This window comes from Tinamus guttatus, unplaced genomic scaffold (assembly GCF_059628265.1).
Source record: "Tinamus guttatus ecotype Peru unplaced genomic scaffold, ASM5962826v1 Tinamus_guttatus_pri_ptg000591l, whole genome shotgun sequence".
Lineage (NCBI taxonomy): Eukaryota > Metazoa > Chordata > Aves > Tinamiformes > Tinamidae > Tinamus > Tinamus guttatus.
The window spans coordinates 952,965-979,385 of NW_028289125.1; the positions used below are offsets into that span (position 1 = coordinate 952,965).

General features: G+C 40.7%; 1 protein-coding gene across 1 annotated transcript in view; it reads left to right on the top strand.

The window, feature by feature from the left end:
* The window catches only part of PRDM6 (PR/SET domain 6), a 71,953-nt gene extending 45,956 nt beyond the window's left edge, over positions 1–25,997 (top strand). Inside the window, exons 3-7 of the mRNA XM_088534709.1 lie at positions 2,296–2,423; positions 6,159–6,283; positions 9,277–9,619; positions 18,937–19,113; positions 25,883–25,997. Coding sequence (XP_088390835.1) covers positions 2,296–2,423; positions 6,159–6,283; positions 9,277–9,619; positions 18,937–19,113; positions 25,883–25,997 — 888 coding nt within the window. The remainder of the gene's footprint in view (positions 1–2,295; positions 2,424–6,158; positions 6,284–9,276; positions 9,620–18,936; positions 19,114–25,882) is intronic.
* The last annotated feature ends 424 nt before the right edge of the window (positions 25,998–26,421 follow it).

Below are 26,421 nucleotides of genomic sequence, written 5' to 3' on the forward strand. Positions count from 1 at the left end.
CAAGGTTAGCTCTTAAACTTGAAACTCATGTGGCAAATTCTGAACCTTGCATATGTCTGCTAGTGCATTGTGAGAAACACCTTTTCTGTACTCTCAGAAATGTTCACAGAATCACAGAATGCTTAAGGTTGGAAGGGATCTCTAGGGATTATCTTGTCCAACCCCCCTGCACACGCGGGGTCACCTAGAGCACGTGGCACAGGACTGCGTCCAAGTGGGTTTGGAAGGTGTCCAGAGAAGGAGACTCCACAACCTCTCTGGGCAGCCTGTTCCAGTGCTCTGTCACCCTCACTGTTAAGAAATTTTTCCTTAAGTTCCCGTGGAACTTTTGATGCTTCAGTTTCTGGCCGTTTCCTCTAGTTCTATCAGTGGCCACGATTGAAAAGAGGCCAGCACCATCCTCCTCACTGCCTCCCTTGACACTGATTAGATCCCCTCTCAGCCTTCTCTTCTCCAGGCTGAGCAGGCCCAGCTCCCTCAGCCTCTCCTCATAGGGCAGATGTTCCAGGGCCCTGATCATGGGCTCCGTGCTGGCCTCTCTCCAGCAGCTCCACATCCCTCTTACAAGAGCCCAGAACTGGACACAATGCTCCAGGCCTCACCAGGGGCCTGCCCCCAGTAGAGGGGCAGGATCACCTCCCTCGACCTCCTGGAGACGCTCTTCTTAATGCACCCCAGGATTCCATTGGCCTTCTTGGCCACAAGGGCACACTGCTGCCTCATGGTCAACTTGTTGTCCACCATGACACCCAGGTCCTTCTCTGCAGAGCTGCTCTCCAGGAGATCGCTCCCCAGCCTGTACTGGTGTCTGGGGTTATTCCTCCCCAGGTGCAGGACCTTGCAGTTGGCCTTGTTGAATTGCATGAGGTTTTTGACCGCCCAGTTGTCCAATCTGTCCAGATCCCTCTGGATGGCAGCGCAGCCCTCTGGGGTATCAACTACTCCTCCCAGTTTGGTATCATCAGCAAACTTGCTGAGGGAGCACTCTGTGCCTTCATCCAGGTCATTGATGAATAAATTGAACAGGACTGGATCAAGGACTGACCCCTGGGGATCACCGCTACCTACCGGCCTCCAACTAGACTCTGCACATGTTAAATGTATTCACGTAATTTCCAAGATGATTTTCTTGATATTGAGATAGAATTACAGAATGGTTAATGCACTTATTTACAGCTGCTCAATTGAATGTAATAAATCTGTTTCCTGTTCAGTTAACAGAATTAGCACTCCTAAGTGTGCAGATCAAGTTAGGTTTAACCACTTTCAAAAGCAAAAACATTTTTGGACAGGATTACTAAAGCACGTTCCTCTGAGAAGGAACAATAGGCTTGAAGGTCAGGTTTGCTTTAGATAAGCACCTAATTGTTCTGATACAACTATGAAGCTTAACAAAGTAATTGCAAAAATTACTGCACTATAAAGCTTGTGAGACCACAAAAAGCTTGTGAGACCACAAGCTTTTACTACCAGTAGTACTTCCTAGATAGCATTTTTAATTGGATCAGACCTGAGGAGGGCAGGTGTGCATGCAGTATGAAATTTAACATTTCAGTGTCCAGAGCAATTTTATTCTTCGGCTTCAGAGGGAGGGCCCAGTGCAGAAGAGAGATATGATACTTTTCTTTTAAATTACCCTAGCTGGCTCTTATGTCTTAGCAGGGATGTCATATTTAAGAAAACTGTGATTCTCTCCGGACTGATTTCTCATTCACTACTACAGAAAATTATACTTCCCTAGGGAGCTCCTAAAGGAGTCTCACACTGCTCTTTTTCCTTCCAGTCCCATTTGTTTTGGTACTGAGAGTCCTATGGTTATGAATCTCTAATGCTTAGTATGTGCCGTGTGAGACTGCTGAAGTACATGCTCTGGCTGTGTCAGACATGTGAAAAAAGGGATACTCGTTTGGGGATTATGCGTACCCCTAGCTCAGATGTTCAGGCTGTTTCAACGCAGGCTTTCTATCCAGATTTTCTTGTTTATCTGGCAGTTCATTATTTAAGGCCAGCCTGTCAAAATAGGTTAAATATTCTTTGGGAAACATGGTCACATCTTTGAGACGCCACAAATATGTTTAATATAAAAAAGATTGGCTTGATAAGAGAAACAAGATAAACTTGCATCCTCCCAATACTTCTCTGTTGTTTCACTTAGGTTTGTAAGAGCCTCACTTCATAAGCACAGACCTCATGGCAATAAATTCCTGGAAAAGGCACGGATAGACACCAGCAAAGCAGTGAAAATGATTGCTGATGATTTGCTCTAACTACTTGACCTTGTGCCCTCTTCCCCAGATATATGACCAAGATGGGACACTGCAGCACTTTATTGATGGTGGAGAACCCAGCAAGTCAAGCTGGATGAGGTATATCCGATGTGCGAGGCACTGTGGGGAGCAGAACCTAACAGTAGTTCAGTACAGGTAAAGTATGCTTCAATTTACTCAGGGCAAGAAAAAGAAAAGATTTTTAGTGAAGAGTCTGACTGCGACTGTCACTGGTGCTATTGCCTTTGAATACAAATAGTAGCGCTTTAGCGCACATGTTCACTTTCGCTGGAGTAAAGTCAGGTTAAGCTTTGCTTTCCCAGAGCTGTGGCCGTTGCAGCAAGTACATCCGACCTGGTGCTCATGGGAGCGGGTTCAGCTCTGTGTCCCGTGTGAGCGCATCGCAGCGCACACAACACCCCACTCAGTTACAGTCTGAGCTGGAAGGAGCCAGCACTAGTCATCTCCTGCCCTGCTGAAGATGCATGTGCAGCAGCAAAGGCAGGAAGGAAAGAGCCTCACTCGAAATGAAAGTAGCAGCTTCCAGTTTTGAATCCAGAGGCTGCTTGGAAGAGTCCTAGGACACAAATGCACCACAATGTTATATGTCATGTGCACCTGCTAGTCAGAGGGGTCTTTGCGCTGATGCCTGGGATATTACTAACTGGAGAAGGTCAAAAAGTGAAAAAAGTGCAAAGAACTTACAGCACGTTTTACTTTCAGTGCACAAATGGATCCAGAAAACCTAGACAACGTGTTGTATAAATACATGAGCTCAGCTCCAAACAAGCCTTTTGCCTCAATCAGAAGCAACTGCTTGGCACCATTAAACATAATAGGAAGTACATCAAAGGATGCCCTGTGTTTGGTAGTCACAGCGAGCAATCCTGGGTTTTGGAGAGGGCAGGAGTTTCTTTTCTTTAGGAAGAACCTTAGACATCTTTGGAGTCTCTTTAAAATTAAAAATAAAACATACAAAAGCAAGCTAAAATGAAATATATATAAAGTTTGACTCCCCCATAGGGTTCCAATTTAACAATGGTAAAATTCTTCAATTGGATTTTTAGGTTTTTTTTTTATTCTACGGCCAGTGGACTAAGTAATGCCATAATCAAAAAAGACCAATGTTATTTATGCATTACACAGCTTTTATTATACCCTCAAACATTTGCTGTTCATAGCTAAAATCCTGTCAGATTCTAAATAAACACAATGGATAATGAATGGAGATCACTGTGATGAGAGAGTGTTTTTGTGGGTATCTTGTGAACTGTTTCTCAGTGTCGTTGTGTGTGTGCATGCATTTATATATACATACATATATATATATATATGTGAGTAGATATGTGGATGACAAACCTAAATGAAACGTGAGCATGAGAAAGTCATTACACATCTGTCAATATTAAGTGGATTTTACAACTCTCCTTTCATGATGGAGTTTTTACTTAGAGTTCCCTCTGTTGATCTGTTTTCGATTACTTCAGATCTTTATAAAATGAACTACAAAAACACAATTTAAAAAACTGGCATCCATCACTGGTGACTGCGTCCAAGTGTAAGAAAATAGAAAAGTTGGACACTGGAAAAGCAGCCTAATTTTTATTGTACATGGACGTCCTCCTCACAGAAAGTCAGCTGGTTTAAATTCATTCTGTTATGATTTGTAATATCTAAGTGGAATTTTCTTCAAAGCGCTCTTGATTGATTGACCCTTAGCTGAACGTTTTGTTTTTATTTTGAGGCTGACAATAATGTTTGTTGGCATGTGTTCTGCTTCAACTGCGTTGGGACACCATGAAGCTATCTTTATGAGTCATCCAACCACAATACTAAATACATGTCAGCAAAGGAAATATTATCCGAAAAGGGAAAAATCCCTTTGATGTACTTCAGCATGCAGAGATTTCTGCGAGTTTTGGAAGCTCTGTACGCTTGTAAGGAACGGTGTTCACTTACACGTTTTTTTTCCGGCCTACTCCAAGCCTCACAGACCACCCATTGCTCCAAAACAGTCCTGCTCTTTCAGCGGCAAAGCGTGGTATTTGGTTTTAGCACATTCATTTGCTGGGCTGCCGTGTTTATGTTAGGAGAAGCCAAACTGAGAGACAAAATGTTACAAGGGTGAAGTACAAAGTGGACTCAATTTTTCTCAAGTTAGGAGATGCTGGTAATTTATAGCACAGCCTTGCTTGTGATTTTTATGTAGTAGTGGAGAGGGCTAATGAAACACACAACTCTGGTAAGAAAGGGTGAGAGAAGACAGGAGGAGGAGGAAGGATGGAGTATGCATGAGGAAGAGAAGGAGAAACACAAAAGGGAGAGTTTTTGTCACACATTCCCAGAACCATCAGGAAACCATTCTGCTTAGCTAGCAGTGCCCTCCTGAGACAGGGTGGCAGTAAGTGAGAAAAATAACAAGATAAATGAATTTTTTGCAGCTGCTAGTAAAATATTGAGAATCTGCACTTTTTTATTGATCTTTATGATCCTGTTGCCAAGAGCCACTTTGCGGTGACAAAATATGTTGACAAGTGCATATCTCACTGCCATGAAAAATGTGGTAAAGGATTCTCCTTATGTCTGCAGTGTTATACAAGGAACAAATTGCATCACTACGGCCAATTCTTTACAGAAAGTCTAAATTTAAGGCTTACCAACCCTAAACACTTTTATCTTGAGCTTCAGGCCAACGTTGGTAGCAATTCTTCACTGAGAAAACCAGTTGAGGCCTAACATTTTTTTTTTGGTCTATAGATATTTTTCTGCCTTACATAAGCTGTTATAAAAAATGGTCATTTCTTGGTACTTTGACTGTATCATTTTGGTATGTAATCCTTCAGCCAGAGTGGAGTGTTCTACTTGTATGTATTGAATTTCTATCCATCTCACACAAGGGTGTTTTACTGCTGTGTACAAAGCCTAAAGGGAAAAGCCACTGCAAGCTTACAGTGTTTTTATTTAATCTCTTAGGTGCCTGATTCTGAGCTTTCACAATGATTGTCCCTATGTAAATCTCATAACCATAGACATATCACTCTGAACCTATTCACATTGATGCAACATCAGGATAAATCCCTACTTTTCACTCTACAAAACTTTTTTTCTTTTTTCTTTTTTTTCCCCCAAGATCCAGGTTCATAGTTTTGCAATATCAAGAGTCTTTTCCCTCAGAGTAAGGCAGATAAAAGGCATCACTTTTCTTGTAACAGCAGTTCATACTTCCTGAAGGGTCATCTGTGTTACCCTCACGTTGCAGGCAGGGGAAGATTTTTGTGACTGCATGTTCAGATTAACTTCCTTTTTTTTATTTTTTACCGGGCCAAAGTCTATCTTATTCTATAAGCCAAGATCTCTCTTTTTGGTGATGTATCACCGCAATGAAAGCCATCCAAGAAATCCACAAACTCTGTCGCTAAAAGCACATATTCAAGTGAAAAGGCTTGTTGCCTCTTTACCCCTGTATGCTAGCTATGCCAGTCTATGTAACAAATGCAAAGCCGTGTCAGTTGCTTCCCTTCTTGCCACGTGAGCACCAACAGAGCACTCTGATGCCTATACAGGATGAACAAAATGCAGCATTTCTAAAACCCCTCTAAAAGGCATTGCAAGAAAACAGCAGTTTTTATAGCATCTTGAGGTTTGTAAAATCTTGATGTTTAACATATTTTAATTTCAAAATGCCCATTTGTCACTCTATACTACAGTAAGTTGTAGTAAGTATAGTGCTTCACCAATTATAAATTCTGTTTAAAAATAATTGTTAAGATATTCTCTTGGTTTTCTGCTGAAATGCTTCCAAAACAGTGGATTTCTACCACAGCACTGTGTATATCAGAAGGAATGGAGTCTATTCCTAAACTAGGCTTTCTTTCTTTTTGTTTTGATTAGGTCAAACATATTCTATCGGGCTTGTATAGATATTCCCCGGGGCACCGAGCTGTTGGTGTGGTACAATGACAGCTACACATCTTTCTTCGGAATCCCACTGCAGTGTATTGCACAGGATGAAAATTGTAAGTTGTTCATTGTATTTCTATATGTGTAGCTGTAATTCCTGTTTTACAGCTGATCAGTTACATTCCTCAAGTTCTTTTAAGACATACTAAGTGAATGTGGTAAGCTTCATGTATACAAGATAAAACCCTGATTCTGATATACTTAAGGTATGTAACATCATGGTATAATTACCTAAACAAACTCAGGTGTTTGAAAATGTGTAGAACTTTGCAACCACATAGCAGATTTCCCAACATAGCAGCCCCACATAGCTTGGTAGCATGTGCAATCACTCTTCCTCATAAGTGATTAGTTATCATTTTATCCTTAATTGATTTGCTTGGCCCTTTCCATTATTATCAGACCCATTACAGGAGACTGTCTAGCCAAAACAGTAATGTATTGCAGCTCCATGAGGCCTCTGTTAGCAATTCCTCATTCTGTTACCACAGAGTATGTTGAGAAAAATCTTCGACTGATTGTTGAGATGAGGTCTTTGTGGTTAAAAAGCAAAACCCAGCTCCTCTGGCTACAGGATAAGTATAAGTAGCCTGAAACAACAATGAGTCTCTGTTCCATCATGTCCATCCCCATTTCCATTCATATTTTATTTTTATTTTATGAGAAGCAACCACAAAATTAAATGTACAACCCAGGCCTGGTGCAACCAAGCCCTGGATGCTGCTGTCTGCAACGGATAGGAGAGCCAAACATGCCCTTAAGTTTCCCTGCTTGCATGTGGAGCTCGGTTAGAGCTGTCTCAAAGACATCTTCTCCATTTTGACAGCTTATGTGGTGGAAGAAACCAATAATAGATGCTTGATTGACTTTGGTCTAAAGTCCCTCTGTGACTGCCCATACATAATCAATTATATATGAAATATATTTTTTTCAGTAGAGTACTTGCATATTTAAATAGCTATGCTGAAATGAATGCATGTCTCCTAGTAACTTAAATATTGAACCATGCAGCAATAGAACAGCAAGATGCTGAGGATTAAACTGTTGAAAATAAATACCCTTTTTCATCTTCAGTTTTCAAATCTTTCGGGCTTGAGAAGAATTTAAAATAAATGAAGTTACTGGCAGGAATTTTTGCTGATAAAACTTAACTCTCTGCAGTATACAATAAAGAAATATTTCTACTTCCGTGAGTAAATCTACTTTCTAGGTTACAAAACCTTTACTTAAAAAGCAAAGCATCATAATTACAATCTCTAAATAATTCACCTGCTGTTTTGCTGTGACAGAAACCAGAGTTTCATCCACAGAGAGACTAAGAGTAGATGAAATGCATCTTTGAGCATGGAGCTGGCCCCAAGCCGGTATATGACTTGCCTGTCTCTTTAACAATCAGGGTAGCCCTTCTGCTCCTTCTGCTCATTTTCTGCAGAGGGTATTTTCAGCCGGTGCAACCTCTGTTTATATTATTTAGGTCTTAGGGTAAAAAATCAAGTGCAGAAATCACCCCTTGTGCTGAACACTTTTAGAGACATGTAGGGTATATTATAGCTCTGGAAACCTGTGCTGTGACACCTTGAATAATACAAATTTACTCTGTGGGACAGGAAGGTTTTGGGGCGGATGTTGGGCCCTGTAAGGCCTGAATGTCCCCATTCCAAGACAAGGCAGGGACCCTACCCATGCTGTGCCAGCAGAGGGGCCCCCATTCCTAGCAGGAGGTGTGGGGTACCATGGACACCAAGCAGGAATTGGAGGGCCAGCCTCATGCCAGTCCCAGATGCACCAGATGCTGCACAGGGCCATGCAATGTATTCAGCACCTGAATTTTTGAAGTGAATTCTTATTATTCAAGGTGTTGCATAATGTATTCCCATATGCAGTCTTAGAAAACTGTTATAATCACTTACCTAGGTACAAGGGCGTTTCAAATCACCTGTTTAACTAGGTAATTTATACTTGTGTATAGATAGACACATGCAGACACGCTCTGTGACTGTAGCTAATTGTGAATGAACATACATAGACGCATGCACATGTACATATTTAAAAATTACATTAAAATATAATGCCATGAAAGCATGAGACTGTTCTTGGTGCAGGTGACCCAAATGCTGCCTCTTCTGCATTGTGACACAGCCTTTCAATACCTGATTCCATGGCTTATTTTCCCATAGGACCTTTGTTTCATTCACTGCGTGGTCTAGATAGTACCCAAGGAATGAGGCAGCAGCTCAATCCTCTTTATGTTGGACCAGCCGCCTTTCATTATCATGCAACATCCAAATGCAGTACTGAGTCATTTCTTTCTGAGAACAGGGTGTTGCACTGGTGCTGAAATGTCTAAGTGCTTCAAAAGCTGTAGTTAATACAAGACTTCCACACAACTAGAAACTATTCTCCTTCCTCTTTTGCAGGTGGACAATTGAGGCAAAAAGATCTCTCTATATTTTGCATTGTTTTGTGGTGATCTGACTTCCCCTAGCCTTAATCATACCAGTCATGGTGTAGTTCCTGGCTTTGCATTGTATTGGCTGGGTGGTTGTGTATGAGTTGTACTAATAATAATATCCTTGGGGGCTGCCTTTTGCTAGGATGGGGGAATTACTACTGCAGTAGATTTTCAAACTCAAGGAGTGTCTGAGCACAGGGCTTTTTCCCCATGCTCTCAGAAGTCATGCTTATCAGTGATACAACAATTGCACATGCTGAGTGCAACATGTAAAGTCAGCGTATTGTGAGTGCTGCAGCATTTTCTCTCAGACGACAATTTCACTGAATAACAAATGTGCATCACAGTCAGGATCCTCTGAGTCCTTGCAAACTCCCAGGCATCCCTTTGCATGAGCTTTTGTTTCAGGGTCACTGAATCACCACCATCCATTCAGATTACTGTCTCATTCAAACCCTTTTTATGTGCATTGTTAAAATAAGTGTTTAGTTCATGTAACAAAATAATGGATATTGATATTTTTTGGTGTCTCCCAAGACTGTATTGGTTTTAAAAAGCATAAAAAGGATCTTATTTACTTTTTTTGTTTTCTCTCAGTGAATGTCCCTTCGACTGTAATGGAGGCCATGTCCAGACAAGACACACTACAGCCATTTAATAAAAGTAGCAAACTGTCCCCTGCCACTCCACAGCGCTCCATAGTATTTCCACAGACTCCGTGTAGCAGAAATTTTTCTCTCCTGGATAAGTCTGGGTCCATCGAGTCAGGATTTAACCAGATCAGTGTTAAAAACCAACGAGTTCTTGCAAGCCCAACTTCAACGAGCCAACTAAATTCTGAGTTCAGTGACTGGCACCTTTGGAAATGTGGGCAATGCTTTAAGACTTTCACCCAGCGGATCCTCTTACAGATGCATGTGTGTACGCAGAACCCTGACAGGTAAAACCCAGGCTCTCTTTATTTCTGTATCTACTGATAGTCACATCACTGCTTTCTCCTTTTATCAGGCTGTTATCGTTTCCAAAACCAAGCCATTACTAGGAGGAGTCTGTACAACATAATTCATCTGCAGCTGTGTGAAGTAAGCCGATAAAAGCCATTGTTTGACTTCACTATTTGTAAAAACATTTGGTGCCTAAATGTACAGATAAAAGGAAATAGCTAAGGATATAATCTTGTTTTCTGAATGGTTTGGTTCATCTGTTGGAGGGAACAAAATAGAAGGAAAATTTATGAATATCATAGATGGAAAAATGAGGTCAAGATAATTAAAAGTCTCTCTGTCTTCCAAAGATAATCTTACTTGCTTCTCAGTGGCTGTCATAGTCATTTCAGGGTTCACCTATAGTGTGCAATGTGTATGAACTTAATTAAGTACTAAGAGGTAATGAATTGGAATTTTTTGCTTAGTACTATTTTTCTTCAGAGCATGCAAACCCATAAATCGTGCAAAGCTGTCAAAAGGAAATACCTACTCTACTAGTGATGTGGAGGAAAACAGATGCCACTTATTCAATAAACTAATATCCACACAGAAGAAAAATGTTGACTAGATACCTCAGAGTCAAAGTTGGTTTGAAAGTTCGTCAATACAGAATTTTATGGCCATGAACTGAGGATGAAATTTAGCTGAACAAGTGAATTAAAATTTCAGGTACTCTGACCGGTGGCACAGTAAATATAATGGAACCATTATTTATGAATCAAAGCTGGTTTATTTGACAATTTTGATAGGTGGCAGGACAAAAGATAAAAATCAAATTAATTCAATAAAAAAGGCTGCACGTGTTTTGTCTCTTCTTCACCTATTAAGAAGGTTTCAGCAGAACATCAGAATCCCCACAAAATCATTGTAAAAGCAGCATGTGAATGTGAATTACACGTAACCAAGTGCTACAGAAAATAGTCACCATGACTCTGAATGTGTGTATGCAGAAGTACTCATGTCTCTATGTATATGTGATTGCCTATGCATACACCTATGCTTGTGTACTTATGTGGGTGCACGCACATTGGAGCATAAATCCAGTTTTCCAGCAAAAAGCACCAAGGGCCCTTGGACAAGCTAATCCCATGTAAGTCTACATGAAATTTAAAGAATTCATAATATTTTGAATGTAACAAAAGTCTTTTATGTTCTTTCAGTGTTTTATTTTTGACTTTTACACTGGCCTTGGCAAAGTAAGCCTATGCTAAGGAAACCCATGGACACAGTTGCCAACTTAAGGTACTATAAAGACCACTCTTCCAGGTTGTGAGGGCTCTCTTATTTCCTGTGTTATAGCCTATAGCCACTTACAGCATAAAATACTGCCCCAAAAGGTAAAGAAGAGGTATGTCAATAAGCTCCACCACATATTTTTTCATTGATTGATCTGGTCAGGTGCAAGGTCCGGACTTCATTCTTTCCATTACCTGAACCTGTGTCTCCTTCTTAATAGACCCAATTTGCAGCTGCTCTTAGTACAGAGGCGTTTCTACTAGCAGGGCTCTTCCCCACTGTAAGAAGAAGTTAAATATTCATTTTGACAGAGAGAAAAGGTAAAGTGGTCTATCCTACAGCAGAGGCTGTCACCCTAGAGGGGAGAGCTTTGCTTTCCTATTTTATTCTTATAAGTGTTTTATATTAAGTATTCCTGAACCTTAGGTCTTTCCTTCCTTCATTGGTAGGTTACTGGTGCAAGATGTCTTATTTTTTTCCCTCTCTCTCTTCAATGAATTTTTAATTTTTAATTTAGTATTTTTAATTAGAACACTAAACTTCACGTAGAGAGTTCAGAGCAACTCATAGTATATTAGACTCAGGTTGCCTACATCAGGGACTTGGATAGATGGTCCATTTGAGGATGCTTGAGTTGGAGGGGGTGGTTAACTGTGGTAAGGATGGAATTGTAGGTGCTGAATCCCAGAAAAATGTTCAGAAAGTCTCGAAGCTTCAACTTAATGCCTCTGTCTCAGTATTCATACTGGATAATACAGCTGATTTCGTCTTTGGTGTTTGGGGTTTTGTGAATCCCATTTTTAAGCACCTTTTGCTTTTGTGTTACACAGAACACCTAAAATCCAACTGAGCTGATGCAAGGTACATTTAGGATCAATCCATTGCATAAATTTTAGATGCTGGCATGCTCTGTTTTGTGACACCTATGATCCCTCTGTAATGGCTTTTCATTCTATAAATTGAATAGACTCCATGTGGAGGCTAGTTTTGTTATGCTTCTTGGCTCCTGAGAGATGTGCCATGAACAAAGCTGTCATAAAAAATCCCAACAGTTCTTCTTTAGGGCACTGTATGGGAGTTTGGTCATGCAAATATCACTAGGCTCAATGCATTTATCACTTGAAACTAAGAGTCAATGTTACCATATATCATAACTGTCTTAGGATCTCGGTTCCCATAAACTCAGTAAGAATTCACTGTAGTCAACTTAGGTCATTGCCAGCCTTTTGTCCTTTAGTGAGTATTGGTAGATCCACTATTTAGGGATATAGTGGCTGGAAAAAAGTTGTCTTTGATTTCTTAAGTATGCCTGATTTCTCCAAGGGAAGAATTCCTAGTGTTGTACAAAAACTTCTTGTAGTCAAGCCAATAGGGTGCAATCAATCTGTGAGATAGCACCTACCTGCCAGCCCGCAGTGCTGGGCCCAGCTCTCTGGGCTGCATATTCTTGCTCGTGTCCACAGGCCTTCACCAGCCAATATGCAGCTCCCTGTTTACTGTCACAATTTTGGGCAATACATTGCTGCTGGGGCTGGAGCTGCCTGCTCCACAACATGACTTTAAGCCACTTCTCATGGCTTTGCATTTGGTTTTGAATGATCCTGATTACCTCTAGCATGAGGTACAAAGAAAATGTCTCTGAGTCTATTGAGGAGTCCACTTTGAGGACTGAAATTTGAGTAAAGCAAATTTGGGGGGTTTGCTGGGGGGGAGGAAAAAATTGCTTTAAAGCCACTCTGATTCAGAAAACATCTGTGTGAGAGCATAAGGGTGGTCAGATATATATAAACATATATATAAAAGCTTCTTTCAGATAGATGGTGAGGGAAAAAATGTCTCATTTAAAAGGCAGATGGTTTTAAAAAAGTACTAACAATGATGAGCCTAAAATAGGGAGAATTTTCAAGATCATCTGCTGCATTTACTGTTTTATAGTGAGATGAAGATTTTATTTTAAGTTAAAATTATCTTTAAACAATATGCTAGTTTGGTTGCAATTGACTTCTTGCTTTCTATGGAGGTTTTTTCTTTTGTTCTGTTAAACTTTGTAGGGTTTCTTTTGGAAGCTAGTGGTAGATGGAGCTAGAGAGGAGTGAAGATTCAAATCTGCCTAGATTTGAACCATGGGACTTTCTAAGCCCTTTTTAAGCCTTGTCCAGGAAGAAGCAAATTGAACAGCTATCCCTTAAAGCAGGAGTCAGAATTTTTTTTTCTCTCTCTTTTTTTTTTTTCTCTTTTGCTGTTGCAGAAATTCCCAACTCATGTATTTGGGGGGCGGGATTCAGACAGGGGTAAGCGAAAACTTTCGATCACAGTGAATCATTTTTAGAGCAATTTTTTTTTCTTTTTTTTGTTTTATTTTTCAACAGCAATGTTTTTTTCTAATAACGACCCCTATTTTTTTTTTAAAGACGTCTTTCTTCTTCCTCACTTTGATCGTCCTGTTCAGTATGTATTGGTGTTAAGGGAAGGCAGATGCATGCAATTCCCAGGGGCTGTTCGTGGCACGTTTTCATGTACAATCTGTACATCTGTGTGATATTTACTCTCATTGATTGTCATATATTTAAGGTGGTAGTTTGAGGGAAGACCCTCTGTATGTATGTGCATGGCTGGTGGATTGTGAATGTTACCCAGCTCATGTTGTTTCATGTTTATCTGAAAGATGATATTGTACTCATGTTTTGTTCCTATGCTCCAGCATTAAATGTGTAGACCTTTTAAAAAAGGGGAGCTATGAGGCTGAAGTTGTCGATAGATCCTTTTCTCTGAGATCATGGCTTGGTCCATTTCTTTGTAGGTTTTTGCCTCTGACCTTGATGCCCAAGTGGGCTGTCCCCAAGCCTACTTATTAATTTAAATGTCTCTCCATGATGGGAAAAAAAAATAGTGAACAAGAGCTTTCTATTTCTGTTTGAAGAGAGGCTGTGGAATACTGCTCAATTAAAGTAAATATCCTGCTAAATGTAATGGTCGTTCTTGCATAATCTTTTCACGAAGGTTTGCAAACTTCCAGCACCAGCAGCGAGTAATACAGCAGGGCTGTATTATTATTCAATCCACACCTGCAAAAGCTTGGCAGCGCTTGCAGAAGCTGCCTTTCCTGGTTCCTTCATGAGCGCTAGGGAGGCCGCGCGGGAGCTCGGCTCCATGGCCGCCGTGCAGACCGCTTGGGCGCTCTTGCTGACGCGTTGTGTTGGTGGGAACCCAAGGCACAGAGCTGTCGTGCTGCTGGTAGGGATGCTTCGGTGCGCAAGCGGGCAGCATGCTTCACCGCCACCTCGCTCTCTGGCCTCAAGTCGGCTTGCTAGAGGCAGGCCCAAGCATGGGCAGAAAACCCTTGAAACGTGCTCGTGATTAGCAAGTTCAGGCTCTGAATTTGATAGAGTGTGTTACTGGTCGTTTTCCTTGGCTAGGGTATCTTTGGAGACTTCCTCACTCGTGCGCTCCTGGAAAGGGCTCTAGGGCAGGAAGAGCTTTTTGCTTAAGCAGGCCCAAAGGCTACTAAGAAAGGCTTTGGAATGTGCCACAGGTGCCTTCCCTTTCGGTTATATCCCACTTTTCTTTGTCACTGTGTGAAGATGACCAAGGCCTGGCCCTGAGATCTGAAGGGACAGCTCTCCAGCGTGTCCCGCTTTCACACCTTGCAGCAGCTGTGTTGCGGCAGCTGCCCCCATCCTTGCCCTGAAACCCTGCCTGGCGTGCTGCGGCCTGCTCTGTCTTGGCTGTGTCCCACCCCAATGCTTTGGCATTGACCTGTTTGGCTTCTTCTCCTTAGCCCTAAACAGTGGGGAAAGCACTTTCAATGACATGTCATTCTTTCCTCTTTCAGCTGGTGTTTTTCTAGACTTTTCTAAGTGAGAAAAAAAAAAGAACAATGTGCTGTTTTGTCTCCCTGACAGTGTTTCAATTATGGGTATGGGCAAATCGTCTCTGAAAGACTGGCTTGGAATCCCACTTGACCCCAGAAGATAGCAAGTGGCATTTCTGCAGAGGTCTCACTGCAAAACTAGCTCACCGTAAAACACAGAATTTAAAAATTAAATGGAATATAATTCTGAGATTTTTCACATTGTAAGGATTCAGCCTACTTCAAGCGTTCTCCTCAGTTTGTGAAGTAGGCAGTATTTAATGTTGGCTGGATTTTTTTAGGATGTTGGGTTTGGAAGGTACGTTGTTCCAGGAGAGAAGCAGTGCAAGATAAGTAAAGGGCTCTGTCTCTTCTGCTAAATGAAAATCTAAGAAGAACCAAACCAAATGCACAGCTCTCTGTCAGCAGTTTTTCCGGCTGAGAAGGAATGCTCTCTCTGTTATCTCCCAACATGCTGCCTCCCTGCTGCAGGAGCATGGATAGAAATGATACTCAGTTAAGCTCCATAGGGGTACACGGGCTTTTTACTGATGATCTGTGTGATGTAATATCACCCAAAAGGAAAAGTTACAAATGTGGGGAAACTATGTAAGTGGAAAAGACATCACTAAACAGCAGTTACTCAAGGGTTATCAAAATTGAGGAGTCAAAAATATTCATTATTTTTTCTGAGACTTTGGAAATGCAACTTGAGGAACTTGCAAAAAGTGAAACTAAATAATCACAGAAACCTGAAAGCTGTTGTGGGCTGCTCTCTGAATTTCACTTTAAATAGCCTGTCCTCATACAGCTGGAAACTGTAAGGTCAGGGTCTCTAGAGAAAGCTGAAGGACACTATCCGCTGGTGCATTAAGTTTGTCTGCAGACGTTAGGAAAGCGACATAACAGATTAGAGGTGCATAAGGCCTATGGCACCATGGCAATTTTTCTAATGTTAGAATTTGCTTCTAGGTAAGTAGCTGTCCTTCCTCTAAGATTGGCCAGGAAGAGAGAGAATCAGGAAAACATGTAGCTGGGTGTTTAATGAAAAGCCTTGGAACTTCTCGTCTTGGCTGTCAGCATATGGCTGCATGCACATCACTTTAGCTGCTTTTAAATGTAACTTTCTTTAAAAATAAAATACTGACTCAGAAGAAGTTTGATCAGGCCGAATTAGCATCTGCAAGGCACTACAGGATCCCTCATGGCAAAAATCATGAAGTAGAATTTCAAAGATATGCTAGTTCTAGTCTATGTGTCAGATGCAGAGAAAAGATTTTTATAGAAAGATTTCAGATAGTCAGTGTGTACTTTTGAGCCCCAGTGCACCTGTTTTATTCAAATAATCTCATTTATGTTTGCAAATCTGCATGTACTTGTGCAGAGACACAAGACAGACTTGCGGGCTTCTGCCTATGAAGTAGCCAACATTCATTTTGCTGAATATGTATTTTCTGGAGCACAGCACCAACCTGCTCCTGGGCTTATATTCACACAGATACCATAGATTTCAAGGTGTGACCGAAGACATGTTCTCGGTTGTTCTGATGGCTCTGCAGTGCCTTGCACTGGGGACACGTTCAGCCACGCGGCACCGCTTTGCCAGCTCAGCCTGTGAAGAGACCCAGTTTTGTTTCCTTCTCCTTGCACTTTCTCCCGTTGGAGCACAGAGGGTCCCTGCTCTGCCAGGGTTGCTGTTCTTGTGGAATCAAGCACCACTTACGTCCAGGGTTTTCTGCATTGCTTTATTTTTTTTATTTATTTCTTTTTTTCATAAGCAACATATTGATTTTATCTTCTGCCAAGAGAAATTTCTGAGTGCAGTAAAATGTTCACCAGAAAACAAAATGATAACTTTTCAAATCACTGAATGTCTTTTACTTTTGCCCTTGGAAAAATATTGTCGTGTCCAAACATTCACTGTGAACCAGTTCACAGGACAAATTAGATGTGATGTTTATAAATTGTTATAGTGCCTGAATGTATATATCAGCTTTCCCTTTAAAATGAGCTTTGCTTACTTTGTGTCATTTATCTAGTTTGGAAAAAATTACTTTCTCTGACCATTTTGGAATTAATCAGAATCACCTGTGTATAAACTGCAGAACTACCCCCCTAAAGAGCAGGAGACCATTCTTTGATAGCTCTTCTGCCAAGGTTTTTGCGAAGGGAAAAAATACATTTTCAGCATGCTAATTTTATTTATTTATTTATTTATTTAAGCTCTTTGTCTTGTTCACCAGCCAGTGAACTGTATCTTGGGTGCATATAGTAATATGCTTTGTAAACAAGCCCCTTTTGAGCCAGTGAAGGGGATAGAAACTTTTTAATTGGCATCTGAATGCTCAGCTATTACTGATTTGGATTTTTGACTCTTTGCAAACAAATAATGCTGTGAATTTTCACCTCATGAAATTAATCACATTGACTGTTAAAAAAAAATAAAAGATTAATTGGTTTTGCTTAGTGTTTTATTGTTAATGGTGGTAGCTGTTAAAAATAGATAACCAGAGGCTAATAGATGTTAATGGTCCCTTTCACTATTAAAAAATCAATGTTTCTTGGATACAGAATATCTTAATATGTTCTTCCTGGTTAAAGTGTTTAATTTGAAAACAAGAAAACATTTTTTTAAGTCTACATTCACAAATCAGTTTTGTTTTACCAGCACTTGAATTTTCATGTCAAGTTTGATAAATATTTCCTGTGCAAACTAAGCATGCACTCGAAGAAAGGAGAAGGCTGAAAAACATGTTGCTTCTTGTCTTCTGACAATGGAAACAGATATTCAGTAGACGTCATTGTTTATGTAAAATATTATTTTGCATGTGTTTATGTAATTTTTAGAAGGCCACATCAACCACGTTAAGTAACCCTTTTGCAACTTTTGTATACATCTTTCAAAGTTGTTGGAGAGCAGTTAAAATTTCAAATGTCAGTAATTAAAACTGTAAACTATTGAGTTATTGACCAATACTGAGCTAATAATCAAGCTAAAAAATTCTACAATCAGTGCTCTAAAGCACTGTAAAATAATAGTGTGTGTGAGCAGTGATGCAAGTAGCTGCAATTAAGCAGCTCACTTGACAAATGAGATAGTTTGCTTTATTTTGCACTTAATTGAATTGTTGTCCATGCTCGGTCACCATTGTCTCATTCTCTTGAGTTTGGGTTTCTTCCAGTTAAACCTATGGCTAAGCCTTTCTCTCTTCTTAGGGAGAGAAGAATTAAGTTGCTGGTGGCCATCACTTACTTCTAGAAATGTGGCCACTGAGAGCTTTTCTTCCATGCTGGTGGGCAGTGTAAAAAAACACATGTATATTCCCAGAAAAATTCTTATTTTTCTTAACAAGTGGTCTCATAAACCTGCAGGACTCTGCCACTAACTCAACCTTCTGTGTTTACTATATGTTTGTTAGGATTCTGAATTTGCAGCATCATTTTTTTTCCTTGTTTGTCTTTAACAAAACAATAACAACAAAAAAACAAAAACAAAGATATGAGTTTCATTTCAGGTTCACAAAAAAGGTTTTTTCAGTCTCGGATGGGGAAACTCATTATTTCAGTACCAATACTGAGTTCTTACTAGCAGTAAGAAAACACAAAAAATAATAGTAAAGAGGGTGGCTATTTTTCCCCCAAAGGGTCTCATTGGAAAAGATGATCTTAAAATACAGGTAAATAAAAAGAGAGTGAGCCTAGCCATATCCAAAGCAATGTGAAAAACTCTTATGTGAGTAGTCACTGAATCCATGGGAATATATTACATCAAGTAGACACGTCTGTAGGCAAGACTGTGGCTGGCATCCACAGATGGAGAATGCCTTGGGGCTGTTAACTCAAGGGTTTTTGTGAGTAAGAGGTGCAGTGTTAAACTTAGGAGAAATGCCAGAATATGATGTGTAGGACAAGTTTGTTAGCTTTCTGCTGATTATTTCATTTATTTATTTATCGCAAATGCCCTGCTTTGTTGCCCGTAGACTCTCGGGTAATTTTGGCATAAAGACTTCACATTTGCTTACGGGGTTCTGCAGTTCTTGTTGGTCTCCCAGAAGAGTCCCAGGGAGCTGCACCTGCCATTCCCTTTGGAAACTACCAGGAAGATTAGGTGTTCCTACCCGCACAGCCTCCCGCTCCCTACGGCAGAAAGCGCTGACGGTGCCGCGTGTCCGTGTCCCGTTGCAGGCCCTACCAGTGCGGCCACTGCTCGCAGTCCTTCTCGCAGCCGTCGGAGCTGAGGAACCACGTGGTCACGCACTCCAGCGACAGGCCCTTCAAGTGCGGCTACTGCGGCCGTGCCTTTGCCGGTGCTACGACGCTCAACAACCACATCCGCACGCACACCGGGGAAAAGCCTTTCAAGTAAGTGCTCGCGTCTGCCTGCCGGCACCCGGGAGGGAAACGCGTAGCTGCTGTTCGCCGTTCGCAGGTCCCCACCAGCCCAGCACGTAGGAGAGGTTCCCCTGCAAAGCAAGGTCAGAGCACCAGCCAAATCCATTAGTGGCGTGACTAAAAATGGGGCTCAGCATTAAATGGGGCTTGTTTTCACATACCTTGCATGCCCAGAGCAATTTCCTGTCCTCTGATGAGAACTTGATTGTTTTAATCAAATGACAGCTAAGCTACCGTCAGGGAACCATAGCTGAAAATACACTCGAGACTGGGACAGGCTGCACTGTAAGAAGATTAATACGATTCTTTGATGTCAATTTGTTGAGGTAGATGAAGCTTCACGTAACAGCTAATTTGGACCTGGTTAAAATGCAGGGGGAGAACATGCATCTCTTTTTTTAGTCTCAGAACCACTGCCTAAAAAACCCAACTCTGTCTTGTGGTGTAAGTCTGGTAAGCTCAAAATAATAAATTGCAAATGCTTAGCTGTCCAAATGATTAAAAAAAGAAATATGTCTCCTGGTCAAGATATTTTTTTAATTAAACAGACTCTGCTGACTTCTGCAGTTTATTGACTTCTGCTCTTTATTGAAAGAAAAAGCCAAGCACACATTTTGGGCTCAGAAACCTTCTGTCCTCTCTTGTCATCTCCTGCCGTAGCACAGCTGAACCAGGTAGAATTTACCAGGACTCTATCTGCCTAACAGAAGGTGTGCTCAGAGGCAGAACACATTTCTTCCATGTTTGGGCCTGTGTCCTTGCTACCTGACAAACACTAGTTCACATGTGTATTGTACCTACAAGCAATCCCACTCTTGAAGAAAAACAACGTTAAAAAAATCTCTTCTGTAAACCAGCTGATTTTCCTAGGAGGAAGGGGAATCAGGCTTGCAGAAGGTGTGAGCCCGTGCCCCTTCACCAGAGGACGGTGTTTCCTTAGTCTGCTTTTCTACACTTGTCTTCCTGTCCCCTTTTGTCTCCTCATGCCTATGTCTGGTTAATGTAAGAGAGCTGAGTCCCGGGGGCTGTCAGGACCTGTGCTTTGGTACAAGCGCAGCAGAGATACCTCTAGAGATGCTTTGCCTCCATATATGGCTGGAAGGATGCATGGCCTCCATACATGTGTCTGCTGGGGGCAGGAGGACGGAGCCGGCCACCAAATGCCGTGCATCCTGCAAGGAAGAGTTTGCATACCAGAAATCACAGCCAGGGTAGCGCTTTAGGGGGAAAAGCTTGGAAACACAGACAAGGTGCCTTGACAAGAACTCCACCAGAGCTGGGCTGGTTCGTACTCAGAGCCTGGAGAAAGTGAAGCCAAAAATAGTGTGAGCAATCAGATTGATTTTATCTAGTTGCTGTGTAAATAGATTTTAGTAATTAATGGAGGAGGTTTCCAGGTCAAAATGGAAAATAGATTTCTTTTAATGTTAAGGTGTTACTTATGTGTAACCTTGTTGACTCCACTTAATTTTTTTCCTTAACATCCTGTTTTTGTCATGTTTCCAATAGATCTGCTATTTTGCCCCATTTAGAGTCATTATTTTTCCCCTTTGGTTTGGTAATTTTTTCCCCTTCTCCAAAATGGTCTCGACTACTGCGCCATTTCATTTGTGAAAGAAACAGTTTAATGTATATACTCCAATTAACCAGTGCTCTAGGATTTGTTTTTCACTGCTTATACAAAGGTATTCATGTATTCCATATACCTGCCCTTTTGGCAAGGTATAGTGCAGAGCAACAAAAAATATGCATGCTTTGTACTGCTTCTTTTTTGTATAGGCCCAAATTTTTCAGTCTTACAGGGTTTTATTTAGTTTCTTCCTTAAATACAGGAAAGAGCAGTCCCAGTTGTACTCTGCAAGACTCAGTGAGGTCTTTGGAGGAGGTCGCCTGGTAAAGTCACACGGAGCTAAAACTGGAGCTGCAGTTCCTCCGGGCTCTGCTAGTCAGATAAGGAGGCAAATGTGCCCTGATCCTGCCAGCTGCTCAAGAAGGCAGAGCTGCCCTCTGTGCAGGACAGCTTGAATCGAGGGAGAGAGGTGGACAGTTTACCTAGAAATCAATTCTCCCACTTTGCGGGTACAAAATAGAGATAACTGCAGCTCATCTTGATGTCACAGATACCATTGAGATCCTCCTCTGAAACAGTGGGGTCCAAGACCTGATACTATATAAGCTAATAAAAATAAAGCAGTAATTTCCAGGAATAAAGAACCATAGGTAGGACAAAAAATATTTTTTTGTGGCTTGGGAGTGCAATTTAGATTTGAAATGTATGTTCGCAAAGGGGGCTGAGGGGGCTTATTTAAAAAGCGCAAAACCAGGAAGTCAGTGGATATAAATGTTCTGTACCTCACAAAGCTCTGTATTTCTGGCAACATACATTCTTCTGTTGAATAATATTTTTCTTGCTAACAAGCGAGATCTGTAAAAGTGCTTGGAAACTATTTACATTTTAGATAAGTTTGACTAAAAATACAGGCATCGTCTTAACAGTATTACTAACTTCAGTTTCACAGATGAAAATATACTCTCAACTGCACGGTTAACTTGCATTAACTCTTTCTCATTAATACCTCATTAATTTCTAATGCAGTAAGCCATTTATGCTTGTATGTGGTATTGGAACAAATTGTGGTGTGTATGGATTAAGCAGGCAATGTCAAACACTAAATGTATATTTTTGTGTATATTGTTTTCAGAAGGTGATTTTAAAACTGGTGAACATGTGATGAAAGGAGTCTAAAACATTTCAGAATTAATTGTTATTTAAAAGGAAATCTGTGAATGGTTATAAGGCTGCTTATGTGAGAAAGCCTTCATAGGTATTAGGTTACTTTGGATGTATGGTGGAAGAGTTTTCTATTTGCTTTTCCTTATAGATAACGATGCTAAGTGAGGTTATCTGTAGTTAAAGCTTTAGCTACATTGCCCGGACTGCAGGTCCAACTGGAAGGGATTTCTTTTCATGTCATCACAAACTATCAAGTCAGCCTCACCATTGTAATGGTTTTGTGTATTCTTATCTTGCTGCAGTCTCCACTATGGCTGCTAGTCTGGGAACAAAGCTCTTGAGCAAGTAAAAAGGTAGGAGAAAATGGAAAACTGTTGGCCATTCCCATTTTCTTAAATCTTTTTCTACCATCTTTCCCATTTCAGCAAAATTGGAGGCTAGTTAAACAAACTGATATTGCTGCTTGCAGAATCAGTAACCGAGCAAAAAAGAAAATAATAATAACAACAAATTAAGAGAGAGAGAGAAGATTCCTTCAGATTGGGATAAGTCTGGTGTTTTTTCATTTTCTTATTGAAACACAAAGCCATGGAGCATTCGTTTAGGGTTGAATATAGACATTGCACCTGCAGTGACATCTCAGCTTATTTATTTATTTATGTATTTATTTTTATTTTATATTTTAAAGACTCTCAGATTAGGTTAAAATTTAAATTTAGATGTAGTTTTGAATGAAATCTTTACTGTGTTTTTTGAAACTATGAGAAAAAAACATTTTTCTTAAAATGGACCCTCAATGTGTTCTTCATTCGGAGCCATTCACTGAAGTTGAAATGAACATGGTAGTTAAACTCGTTCTGATTTTAACTGTTAATGTGATTATTTTGAAGTTATCATGCAGCAAACAAGCATACCATGTCTATAAGGACTATTTAACCAAGCTATGCCTCAGAAAACCCAACAAAAACACTGCTGTTGGTGTTGTTAGTGCAATTCAGAAACACAAAAGTTGCCCTTGTTTACCTCCCTTTCAACCAAACAAATCACAACAAATAAGGTTGTAGAAGTAGGTCTTTTGTATGATAGGCTGAATGTTGCAGTAAATCATTGCTCCTTACAATTAAAATGAAGGCATGTCTGTTATGAAAAAGATAAAAAGGATACAGGTTTCAGTCATGGCATCTAACTTGGCGAGGAGTCTTAAACTACTTAAATTTGAATCTATATTGTGTCCAGGGGCTGTTCAAGTGCCATCAAATGGCGTTACGTGTAAATTAAGTAGCATCTGAATTAGTAGGAAGCAATATTGCTGATACTAGCATGTACAGTGGAGGCTTATGCCAAAATTTAATTCTGATAGCCACGTTTTGGTGGAGTCTTGAGCCTTTACTTTGTGAGTGATCACAGGATAGATGGATTGGTTTTCCTTCTTCATTGTTATGGCTATTTTTAAACCTCCCAACACATTATAAGCTGCATGTGGTTAATATATAAATGCATGCATGCACACATGCTCACCAGGCTCGTGGATGTGGGTAACCGCAGCAGTTACTCTGCCACGATTGGGTTGGGGAGGATGTTCTTTTACAGGATAAAATCTGCAGTATAATTCAGGAAAAAAAAAAAAAAAGAGTCCTCTTTTTCTCACATTTCTGTTTACCATGAGATGTTACACTGACTGCTGTGATGCTCTTATCCTCACCTTTCCCATCAGTTTATATAAGGCAATGCCTTCTTTGGGTCAAACTGAAAAGAGGAATCAGGAGGATAACACAGTCCCTTTCAGTAACCCAGGTACTATAATACTGTGTATTCAATGCTGCAACCCAGGAAGCACCACCAATGCTCTGCCAGTGCCTAGAAATACCTTGGGTGCTACCTGAGGGTTAGCTCAGGGCATTAGGTGCCTGTGCAGTCTTTATTCTGACTGTTGCCCGTGGGCTGCGGAGCGCGGACAGCACAGCCAGACCAGCAGCCAGGCTTGGCATACACCTCCCTCCTGTCCAGAGGGCAGATGCCCTTGGCCACAAATTAATTCTTTGCTCCCATCTTTCAGCCTTTTTTGCATCTCTGTGGAAGTGTCCTGGAGGTCTATCACTGTCCGGGGGGAGCGGCTAGTGGCTGCAGTGCGGGAAATGTGAGTTGAGAGGAGTAAGGTGTTGCCTCCCTTGATTTGCAGGCGGCCATTCTTCTCCAACTGTATCTTTTACAGCTTGGTTATCCAAGGAGCCAAACCCCCTAGTCCTCAGCAAGCAAAGCACTTGTCTTGGTAGACATCAAAATAACAAAACTATCAAGTAGGTGGTGATATCTCATACAGACTAAGTTAACCACCTGCAGCCTTAAAATTGATTCAGATTCTTCTGTGATATATATACATATACGTATATGTATGCATATAAAAATAATATGATAATTTGCAAGTTTGTCAGGCAATGAAAGGTAGTATATTTTGACACACTAATCCAGTAACTAATGAGTTTTCTAATAAACAATCAGCAGTACACTAATGTGTCATCAGCACTTCAGGAGCTCTGGAGAGTGGATGATCTGCACACAGACGTTAATGAATACACTGAAAATCATTAAGTGATCAATACTTCTGAGTTATTTTCATTGAGCTGATAGGTCTGATACATTAAAGCTGACATTTTACATTTGTCAAGATCACAGTGCAGTTTTTAGCAGTGGAATACACTGCTAAAAATATTCCCTGAAAGACAATCAAAGAAACACAACTTAAAAGTGTTGACACTTCAGATTGGTACAGTAGCCTGGATGAATGACTCTGTAATGTCTGTGCTCAGTGTTCCTGAAGCAGAAATTACTTACTAAAATTTACTAATGTGAATAACATTCCACAGTTATGCATGTATGTAAAACTGTCTATCTTTGCTTTCTCTCTCTCTCTTTGTTTTTGTAAACAGCTAGCTCAGTTACAGTTCACTTTTTATCATTCATATCAGAGAGAAACAGGAATATGAATTAGTCGAGATCATTGTTTTCCTTGTTTCTCCTTTGAAGGTGAAGAATTCATCATAGCGATGCTTTTATGATAATCTTCTTTGAAGATAAAACATCTCACAGCACCGTTAAATCAAAGGTGGCTTCTGGAGTGAGTGCCTTTACAGGGAGAGTCTGCTCTATCCATACTTGCAACTCATCAAACACCTCTATCTGGCATTCAGAATGCAAATTGAGAGGCTAGTATTTGGGAGATTAGATGCAATAGATTCCCTTTAGAACAGGGAGCGAGGTTTCACGCCAAGCTAGCAACATGCCCATCCTGTCCCCTTAGAAATGCAGCACCTTTGATCGTTCATTTGCACATTATTTTCATGGCAGCTCTCTAAGGAGAGAGAAGACAGAAAGACAGTAAAGAAAACACTGGTGACTGTTAAAAGTTCTTTCTTGCTCACCCCCCAGTTTTGTCAAATACTGTGGATGTTTTCAGATAATTAAGCAATCGCTAACTCTGCATGCCTGTTTAAAATGAACCCCACTACATAGTCAGATGAGATAAACACAGAGGTTTCTCTTGTTCTAACACTAAACGATTATTACTTTGTGATTTCTCTTCCTCCAATAGGCAATTGTGGATTTTAAATTAGCAGAAGGTGAAATTCTATTTGTCATCAATTTCTTCCAGGGGTTACAGAGCAGAAAACTGCAGACAAGCCACTTCTTTGATGGCTCACTCCTAAAAATCTCTTTTTGTTCTTTATCTATTTGAACTGACAGTGATCAGAGCTCCAGCAGGACAGCCCTCTCTGGAGAAATCACCTTCCCCCTGCCTATTGACAGATTCCTCTGTTCTGAATCAGACAGGCCTTGTCCCATCACGGGCATCAAGGCCTTGGAAGTAGCCACCAATTAAACCTCTTGAGCCAGTAAAATCTGAAGCCACTTTTGAGTGTCTGTTCCGATTAGGCAGGATGAGACGAAGCCCGTCGCCCCCCGCCAGAGCAGCTCCCCGATCTCAATTTTCTCTCTTGCCTTCACCAGGTGCGAGAGGTGTGAGAGGAGCTTCACACAAGCCACCCAGCTGAGTCGACACCAGAGGATGCCCAATGAGTGCAAGCCAATAACAGAGAGCACAGAATCAATTGAAGTGGATTAACTGATTGACTGGTTGGAATTAAACTGCAAGGAAAGTCATGATTAAATGTCATGGACACTTAAGCAAAACCAAAGATTTCCTCTGAGCAACTTTCAATCAGTCCCAGAAAACCAAAAGCAGTAATAAAATAAGTAAGATGTTAAGAGATATTGATCCTGGCATGAAAGTGAGACCAGGAAAGAGATTATTTATTTATGACTGGGGATGAGTCTTATTTCAGTGGACAAGTTACTTGGGACTGTTAACATTTCAAGTCCCACCATGTATTGCTTTATTTCTAAAAGCCTTTATTTAATACCAAAGTGAGGAATCTGAAGGGTTCTTCTGCTCATAGTTATGACTGAGAATGCACATGGACTTGTTTATTGTTGCACCTTTCTTTGTAGCATGACTCAAAAAACCCAGATGTAATCCTTAGATTAGG